This window comes from Neopsephotus bourkii, unplaced genomic scaffold (genome assembly GCF_033783945.1).
Source record: "Neopsephotus bourkii isolate Nb327-2 ecotype Australia unplaced genomic scaffold, CSIRO-AGI_Nbou_v1 NB_1052, whole genome shotgun sequence".
Lineage (NCBI taxonomy): Eukaryota > Metazoa > Chordata > Aves > Psittaciformes > Psittacidae > Neopsephotus > Neopsephotus bourkii.
The window spans coordinates 62,907-73,254 of NW_026901541.1; the positions used below are offsets into that span (position 1 = coordinate 62,907).

At 41.9% G+C, this 10,348-nt stretch overlaps 1 protein-coding gene across 1 annotated transcript in view; it reads right to left on the reverse strand.

The window, feature by feature from the left end:
- UBAC2 (UBA domain containing 2) overlaps nucleotides 1-9,807 on the reverse strand; it is a 67,755-nt gene extending 57,948 nt beyond the window's left edge. The window contains exons 1-2 of the mRNA XM_061361054.1: nucleotides 9,610-9,807; nucleotides 572-699 (exon numbers count right to left, since the gene is read on the reverse strand). Coding sequence (XP_061217038.1) covers nucleotides 572-699; nucleotides 9,610-9,640 — 159 coding nt within the window. The 5' untranslated portion in view covers nucleotides 9,641-9,807. The remainder of the gene's footprint in view (nucleotides 1-571; nucleotides 700-9,609) is intronic.
- Nucleotides 9,808-10,348: the final 541 nt, after the last annotated feature.

Genomic DNA, 10,348 nt, shown 5'->3' on the forward strand with positions numbered 1-10,348 from the left:
ATTCAGCAGATAACTGAGCATAAGGAGCATGACAAACTCCCCCATAATTTAGAATCATCAAGTTAGAAGCAGCAGTTCTAATCAACAGGCAAATTTTAGTTTCCCATAGCTCACTAAAACAGAAGTTAGAAAGTGAAAGTTACAGCCAATGTTGTTAAAATCAAGCTTATAGAATCAGACTACCTGATCACAATAGCCCTCTTCAGCCTCAAAATCAAAGCATAATAAGATACTGACATTCATACCAAACTACTTTTATTATTACACAGCTGAAAACACCATTCACAGCAAGCTTCCAAATGCCAGTGGCTGGAAGGAAAAACAATACAAATCAATCATTTCCCAGACAGAAGAAAGAAGTGAAAAGCTATGTTGATTGTTTCGGATCACTTTTTCTCACTTCTTCTGAAAAGCAGCATATTGGGGTAAAATTCTAGAGAGCTAAGAACAAGCTGTTCTACAACAGTGAACAAAGGGAAAGAACCAGAGGAGAAACAGAGTGAGGAAGGGGGAATCACACAGAAAAGCACAGTTTGTAGTCTCTCTCCACACAAAATGAACTGACTCTTACCTGAAAATCCTCTTTTATAGCTTGTAGGTTATATGCAAAGAACTTCTGATAATGTTGGAAGAGCAGAGTCAAGAGAATCGAGATGGCACTTGGGACTAGTAACAGACTCTTCGACAAAGGTGCTTTATCTTAAAGACAAAAACCAACCAAACAAAAAAGCCATTTTAGAGAAAAGTCTCTCACATTTAAAAAGTAACATATTTAAACAGATGATTGAAAAATATAATAGCAGTGGTATCACCTGGACTTCTTATCTCAACAGCTTCTCAAGGTCTCAAAAACTTATAGGAAAAACACACCCACAAAAGGAAGTCATTAGTACTTATAATAATATTTAGTATATTAATGGCAGTTGAATGCTCATCATTTTGTTTTCAACATTCTCTCATGAAATTAATTGTTTGGCTATAATTAAACCTAAGCTCTCTGCCTACAGAGGTCATGCCCTCTTATGCAGCCCTCCTAAGGCCCAATCATGTTTTGGGAAATGAAACAATCTCTTCTTTGCAAAAGCAAAATACACACACATCTAGTAAAAATAAATACCTTTGTTTCCTTTGCATCAGGGGTTAAGATTAGCTTTGTTTTCTAGAGGCTATGAAAAGCAGGAATCACCTGAACAAATGTCCTGAACAAATCGACTTTCTCTTCACCACACTTGGATCCACCATTCAAGGAAACATATCTAAATTCATTTACATGATATTCATCTTCCTTCCATTCATTCATTACAATCATTAACAAAGAAATTAATAAAATCAGGACATCTGTGAAATCAGAACTTCTTTTCCCCTAGTAAATGACTTTCAGAAAGGACACTGAAGAAAGCAGCAGAGAACAGAGACATCTGCAGCATGCATTTACTAAAAACTGCCAAGTGGAACACCCAGCAGGACTGTAAACTGTTGATGAAGTTGACACAACAGAAACAAACTCCTGCCCAACAGTCCAAGCCAATACAGAAACTCTGAAATATTATTTCTTCTATGATTTTTCTCCTTTTCACACATGCAACCTGAATTGCATTTAATTCTTTCCCACACATTCCAGTTACAGCATGGAATCTGCTGATTTTCAGAAGATTATGAAATCCATGGCTCTGTTGTCACTGTTCTTGGATAACAAAAGGAGCAATAAGACTACTTTAAAAGTACTAATGGGAAGTAAAAAGCAGGCCAAAGGAAGAAAAACACTGCATTTAAAAAGTGTAATATAGGGAACACTTAGTACCTATCCAGATATACTCACTACACAAATGATTCCATCCACATCTGCTGCACATTTGAAGAATTAACTGCTAGAATAGGAAGATGGTAATAGGCACAATAGCCAAGATTTTAATAATGGCACAATCCCACTCAAAAATACAGTTCTTATTACATAATATACGCATATTCCTCATCCGACTACCAACCAATGACATCAAGAGCAGCTTTGATGGGCACTGTTAGCTGTTCTCAGCTCACACCACCCTGAAGTCTGCACTCTTCTGATGTTCTGATGGTTATACGAAAACAACCCTTCCTACATGAATCCTAACATAAACTTGTACTTAAAACTTTTCTTTCAGTCCACAACCGTGTATCTGAGTTCATTATTTACAGACACACCTTACTACATTTAAGCAATTAATGCCTTGAAGAACTATCCTTTTCCAGAAATTAGGCAGTCACCTGGATTGACATAGGTTGCTGTTACTCTGACAACCATAAGCTCTACATTTATGATTGGATTTTTTGTGAAAGTCATATCAAGAAGGCAGAAAGCCTGGCTAATTTTTCTTTTAATGCAAGAAAACTATCCACCTTTCAATTTAATATCTTTCTTTGGATATTTTTTCACTAAAAAAAATAAAATCTATAGTCTTTAGATATAAATTTTCTAAATTATTCATTCCTCTCATTTAGGTGGATGCTTCAAAAAAGTCTGAAGCCAGAGTACTGTAGAACACTGGCGTTAAAAATAAGCTAGAGCTGCCTGAAAGTTACTGTGCACACGATGCATATACGTGTTCACTGGAAACATCAGGAAATGCTCCCTAAGTTAACCTAACTCAGTTAAATTAAGATTCCTTCATGTGAAAAGGACAGTTTTATAATGAGACTAAAACAGATATTTGAAAGTACAGACAAAATCAGAACATTAGTAGCAGTTACCACAGTAGATGCTTCTGAGCCAAAATTTTATCAAACATGTTATTTTATTATCAAATACATTTCTGTTATTTCATGAGTTTAAATAGACTTTTTTTTCCAGAACACATCAATCCTATAATACTTTTCACATGAGGATCACATTACCAGAAAAAATATGACAAGCAAATCACTAGATTTCCATCTGTGACTATTTCTATACAGGTTTAATATTTAGATTTCACTGCAATTTTCATATAATTATTTTTACATTACAGGTAATACTTGAAATATGTTATCTTGTCAAGTTCATTCCTAATTTGAATGCATTCTAAAATAACCAATCAACAAAACCTAATATGTTTTCTCCAAAAGTGTGAACTTGCATTTTTATTATGAACCTCCTTTTAGCTTTCAGCTTAGATGCTTTAAACCTTGTTATAGAGGAAAAGTACTTATTTTTAATAATGTCATCAAGTGAAAAACCACAGAAGTAACTAATCCATTAATGTGACAGTCACCCCCAGAGATCATCATGTGAGTAACGGAAACTTCTACTCTCAAGTTTCTCAATGTGTCATCATGGTTGATGAGTTTATCCTTATCCAGTAAGCTCAGAAAGATAAACTCTTTCAGAGAAATAATGTACCTCCTGAAGTGTTTCTTTCCAAGTGTTTCACTGAACAATGTAGTAGCTTGCTTTATCCCTCTACAGCATATAGATCCTTATCAAGGGCTGCTGTCACCAGTGAAGAAGCAACCCTCCCGCTGCTGTGGAATCCCTTGATCAATAAGCCCAAAAATTACTAACAATCCCAAATACTGCACAGTCAGGCATTCTGACATCCAAGTCAAATTCCTTACTTGGAACATGAAGGTAATATCTAGAAAGAAAAATTCTAGTCCAATGGCTTTGCAACTGTGTGCAGAATGGAAATGTATACTACAACCTACTGGGCTATCAGTGCCTGCTGGTAGCAGCAACATTAATGTGCACAAGGAGGGCCTCTATACCACATAAAGAAAACAGAATGAAAGGATAAACTCTCATTTTGACCATGAAGAGTTAAAATATATAAAACACTATCTTCAGACCTTGGAATAAATTTGCAATGTACTCCTTAAGTGGCAATTCTTTCAAAGAACCGGCAGAAATAGCACTGGTGCTGCAACACACATACTTGAGCTTCCATCCTTAGATGAAAGATGAACAGAGAAATTTTGTAATAACCAGCTGAATATGCCATGCTGTGAAGAAGGCCAACAAACTAGCTTTCACTACAGGTCTTTGCTTTCCCTGATGCAACAGAGTTCTCCCCAAAACTGCCCTCATAAATTCACACGCAAGTGTCCCAACCACTTTGTGCTAACACTGCACAATGTGAAGCTGGTCCTAAAATGTGACAAGAATGAGAAAACCACCTTGAAGTCATAGAATCACAGTTTGGGTTGAAATGGACTTCAATGATCGTCTAGTTCCAAACCCCTTGGCATGGGCAGGGTCACTTTCCTCAAGACCAGGTTGCTCAAAGCTCCATCCAACCTGGCTCCACATTCCACCCCTGAACTCATTACAAAGCCCATAAATTCAGGGGAAGATGGCTTTAAACTGAAAGAGGGTAGATTTGGATTGGCTATTAGGTAGAAGTTCCTACTGTGAAGGTCCTGAGACACTGTAACAAGTTGCACAAAGATGCTCTGAAAGTGTTCAAGGCCAGGCTGGACCAGGCTTTGAGCAACCTGGTCTAGTGAAAGGTGTCCCTGCCCATGGGCTTCGAGCTAGATGATCTTTAAGGTCCCAACTTAAGTAATTTTATGATTCTTCCACAAGCTACTACTATTCTGGCTGACAGTACCACTTTCAGAGTGCAGAATGTTAAGGAAAGGATGTGTCCGTCTGTCACAAACGGAGAGGGAGGTTTACAGTAAACTGCTCAGGCAGCTGCAGCTTCAGAATCCACCACTACACTAAGGAGAAGAATATGAAAGTTGTGGTAGCAGCAACAGCTACAGTTTTTAAATTATTTCCTGTTCCCTGCCTGCTCACCACTCACAGGTGAAGAAAGATAGCAGATGAACATGTCAAAACAGGCAGTCAGACCAAGCTACTGTTTCAGAAGGGCTTTTCAGGCCACAACTTCACCCCCTGGACAGTTATTCCAGGCCTGAGACTCAAGTGTTGACTTGGGAGAGGACCCTGTTGCCAAAGCCAGCTGATGAGCAGTAGCTGAAAAGCTCAAATTAGTTCAGCACATTTTTGTGGGTGTCTCTACTGAGCTTATACCACACCTGCAGACAAAACATGCTGTGCAACAGCTTTTTCTAACATTGTCATCTGCATACTCCCCAAACCCAGCTGCTATGAGGCAGATACACCACTTTCAGACATTCAATAAACTGCTGGGGGCTACTGCTACAGTGGCATGAAACACGCATGAACCATTTTTAATGCTGATACACAAGATCTGTGAGTCTTTAAAGCCACAACTGACGCACATCTGAATGCACAGTACTTCCCAAATGCACTAATGGAATGTGCGTTTTAGGTGGTTGTTTCTCTCGCATGAAGCCATCATGCAGATATTCACCTACTTCATTCCAAAATCTGCCCAAGAACCTGCAGCAGGTTCACCAACAGTTACATTTCAAAATGACGTTTCAATACAGACTCTTGCTTACTATTTTCACTTCAGATGCAAGTTTGCTACAGATTAAATGGCAGCATGAAAACCTCCTCCTTGGAAATCTTGTTCGTCCTTTATTGTAATGGTTGATGAAACCAGATATGCAAATTGGAATTTAGTGACAAATTGGAAATTAGTGCTTCCAGTGTGTGCCTTTGGGAGATAGGAGCAATCTTACTAGACCTGAGGAGTAAAAGCTTGCCTGTATTATAACCACATGCTGAGTCCTGAACAGTAGCCAAGAACAAATGACAGCATGCCATGGAGGGAGGATGGTAAGAAATACAGACACACGTAATACTGCTTGAGGAATCTCGAAGACAGCAGAAGACTGTATGCAAACTGGCAGGGTGAAATTTAACCATATTATGTTTTTATAAAGTTTGCTCAATTCAGTGTAATTGGAAATAGATGATCTTAAGGTCCTTTGCAACCCTATTCTGTGACATGACTGCACCCTTTGGGAAAAACATGCAGTACAAGAGGACCCTGCAAAAGCAGTTGAATTCCTGCTTCCTGAAAATCTTACATAAAGTATTCTGTGTCAGGAAAGCAGCTCTTGCCCTGGGTCTAGGCACAGACTCAGGAACTCAGGAACCCTGTGTTCAGATTGTCACTTCATAGCATACTCTAGTGGTTAGCCATCATGATGCCAGCAAGTGAGTACAGTAAGAGTATCACCGCAGGAACGGAATTTTATCAAATGCTTATAAACATACTGCAGAAGCTAAGAGGTGAATAATGTTAGTATATATATCAAGAAAATTTATAAAGAAACCAACTATTATCATGCTTTAAATCTTTTTTTAAAAGGTGCTGGTAAGCAGTCAAAGCAGTTACCTATACATTTACTGTTTAGAAACCAAACCTAGGTCACAAACTACAGAAGAGTGAGATGCTACAAAAATAAAAGGGAAGGGAAAAAAAAGGAAGAAAATTTTTGTTTCTAAGAGGAACGTTTGAAAAGAAATAGAAAGTGAAACAGGTTGAAGTTAACAAATACACCCACCTGGTTGAGCAGCCTTTTCTTCCTCCCAACCACAGAGCATATTACCATACTACTATTCGTATACACTGCCAGGAATATCAGGTATGGCTACACCACACCACCACACAGAGATCCCCAACGCTCGCTTGAGATGATCTAGCTCTGCAACAGCAGCAGAATAGCCACATTTTTGTGGTGTTCAATGCATGGCTAATTGAACTGATGTGGCTATGCTGATCCCAGGACTCAAGCAAATATTTTGAACCAGGCTGCACTGTGGCATACTATGTACAAGTTAATTTGTTCTCCCATACAGTAGTGTTCTATTGTTATGCACAGAGGTCTGATATATTCAATACAGACTTGGTTTCTCCTCCAGTGGTACCACAAAGCATAAGCTTACATCCTTTTATTATTTTCCTGAGGCCCACATACAGCACAGTTCAGTCTTGTAGGTTATGCAAGCAGAGAAGCACAGTGTTCCCTTCTTGCCTTGGGGACCTGTAACAAATTGCTAGCACTGCACTACAAGGTTCACACACAGGTGAAAGCGTAAGTTGCATTAGCAGAAATGCTTGCACTGAAGTTCAAAGGACTCTACTCCATACTACTACAAGAAGTAGCTTGTGTGCAGTAGGCAAAATAGTCAAATATTTTCCAGATGTAGGAAGTGGCTTTAAAACATAGACTCAAATTTTACACACAAAAAAATACTGGGAGGGGATATTACAATGTCTGCAGAAAAGTTAGGTGCTGGTCTTACAGGTTTAAGTTGCTGGAAAGGCCTTGGTGTCTTATAAAAAAAGCCTTCTGTGTATCATTGTTGCTGGGTGAACAAGCACCAAACACAGCTAAGCAGTATTACAGTAAATCAAACAGCCAGCCCAGCATCAGTCTTCATGCACTCACACTAGCCTTTGCAGAACCACTGAAGTGTTTCAGCAGCATTCTTCTTAGGACTCAGGTTGCTGGCAGACTGCAACGCAAGAACCCATTCTGGGCTCAGCACCACAACTCACCTCTCAAGCCCTTCCTTCCCTTAAGGCAGGTGCTGCAGCATGCTTTCTGAACATGCTGCAATGCTGTTTCACAAGCCAACTCAACCTTCATTAACTGCCTAAACCACCAGATCCTGCATATCAGTGACTGAATCCTACAAACCTGCTGCTACTGCAGCAGATGCTTCAGCTACAGAGGTGGAAACAAAAGTATGAGGGCACATCTTACACTGCCAGACTGTGCACTAAATGAGCATATGTCACTGCCACTTAAAACTGTGCCTCTACTAGAGTTTGTCAGTGCACCTGAATCAGTCAAGTCTTACTGTGAAAAATCACTGTAGATCAAGAGGTAAGTACAGTAAGAGTGACAGGACAAGGGGTAATGTTTTTAAACTGAAAAAGGGTAGATTTAGATTAGATACTGGTGAAAAAAATTTCACTGTAAGGGTGGTGAGACACCGGAACAGGCTGCCCAGAGCAGCTGTGGATGTCGTATCCCTGGAAGTGTTCAAGGCTAGGTCGGATGAGGCTTTGCACAACCTGGTATAGTGGAAGGTGTTCCCATGGCAGAGGGGTTGAAACAAGATGATGTCTGAGGGTCTCTTCCAACCCAAACCATCCTGTGATTCTATGAGGAAAAAAAGTTAAAATATTTACTTTTTGAAGAATGGCGTCTTGCCTAGTTTATTCTCCTAGCACAAATATATTTCTTATGACTGCAATTTTCCACTCATGCTTCTGATGGACCTATTTTGGGAAAACTTTTCAATACTGACTGTCACTTTCCACCCATTCAGCCAAACAAGGTTATTTTCCTTCTTTCTCATAGAATTATACAGGCATATGGCACCAAAAGGCTGTTGTTCTATAGTACCTACTGTTGGGGTGAAAAAATGAAAAAAATCAGGAACTGTGACTCAAGTACAGTGCTAGCATCTGCAAAAATACTCTCCCCTCTTTAGATGCCTTACAGAGCTACAGCTACAACTAATACCCCTTCTGAAATGCCAGCTCTATTCATCCCTAGTCTGAGGTGCTTTCACACTCAGGTTTGGACTTTTGCGTGAAGCATGCAGTTAGTAAGCAAAGTTTTGACTTATCATTTGTCCCAGCCTGCTCTGAGGGCTGTAGAGCCAAAGTCCACAGTGCAGCTGGTTCGGTTCTTCATCGCCATCTCTAAAAGTGGCAGATTCTTTGTCCTGCAAGCAAGCTCAGAAGCAACCCTCCAAGCTTTCCAGGTTTGTTCAGGCAGCACTGGGATATGAAATGATTTATATGTGGTGAATGTAAACCTAAAGTTCAATACAGCTAGGAATGCATTTGTCCTTAAACCTGTCTCATCAATAAACTGGTTTAAACAATGATTTTCTTTTCACATAAAAAAAAAAGTTATATCTCTCTGATATGTACCTAGGCATGTAGAGCTGTATGTAGATGTGTATATGTATATGTAGATACATTTACCAAAAAACAGCTCTCTTAACACTAAGAGCTATTTCTCCTGTGCAATGCATACCTAGTCACGTAGATCTGTATGTGTGTAGACACATACATATACCCACACATACACGGCAGGAAGGTGGTCCTGGTACCACTATGTCCAGGCACAGCCCCTTGAATCACAGAATCATGGAATCAATTAGGTTGGAAAAAACCTTTAAGATCATCGAGATCAACCTTTACTCCAGCACTGCCAAGCCCATCACTAAACCATGTTACTAAGGGCCTCATCTACATGTACTCTGAACACTTCCAGGGACGGTGATTCTACCACTGCCCTGGGCAACCTGTTCCAATTCCTGACCACCCTCTCGGTGAAGGAATTTTTCCTAATATCTAATCTAAACCGTTATCTCTTACCCTATCACTTGTTACTTGGGAGACCTCCCCAAATTCTTGCCACCAGCCGGCCGGACGACGGAGCGCTGCCCGTAAAGCGGAGCCCTCAAAGGTCTCCTCCTGCTGCAGTACCGCCGGGGGCGGCTCCTCCTAGTGGGACACGCGGTAAACCCCGAGTTTAAAAGTGAAACATAGGGCAGGCGGCCTGTGACAGGAACGGGGAGAGGCTCCCCCGGGGGAGGCGGCAGCGGCAGCACCGCGCCCAGACTGGGCGCCCCTCCCCGGCAGCTCGACCCCGTCCCCGGCGGAGGGGGCCGGGCCACCCGCCGCGGGGGAGACGCCGACACACCCCTCACCGCCTCCCTCCCCCAGCTCCGTCCTCCCCGGTACTCACAGAGCCCGTTAGAGCCGGTGCTGGTGAACATGGCGGCAGGGCCCGTCCCAGCCTGGTTCAGCCGCGGCCGGCGCCGCTGGCCGAACCCCAGAGGCCGGGCAGACCCCGAGGAACCGCGCCGGGACGGGGACGGAGGCCGCGAGGGGACAAACGCAGTAGTCAGGCGAGCGGACGGCGCCCCCTGCCGGGCCCGCCGGGAGGCGCTCCGCTATCCTCCCGTCGCCTCATCGTCCCCCCCCACAGCCCGCCCCCTCGGCGGCCCCACTGTCACCTCACCTCAGCGCCGCAGGACGAAGCCTGTAGGAGACCATGTAGAGCGAATATATTCCCTTAATTAAGTGAAGGTAAGGCTGGGGCAGCTCCTGTGTGCCAGTCCCTGAGGCGGAGGGAAGGGTGCTTCAAAGCTGAGGTGTAGCTGGGCAGGGATGAAGTATGCTTTAGTTGACATGTATCATAGGTAATTGCTTCTATCCCTATAAATACTGTTTAAATGTGAAATTTGTAGGTGCCTAAGGGAAGGCTGACTCTTCATGCTGTGGAAAACTGGCACTCAAGGCTCACCCTAACTTTGGGAGTCTGTGAGGTAAGTGCCTGCTTAGGAGCTGTGAGTGAGTTGTCATTACAGCTAATGGGAATGTGGTCAATAACAGTAGAGTCTGCAGAGTTTCACATATGATTGTAGAATCGTAGAATCATAAAATCGTTTGGGTTGGGAGGGACCTTAAAGGTCATCCAGTAA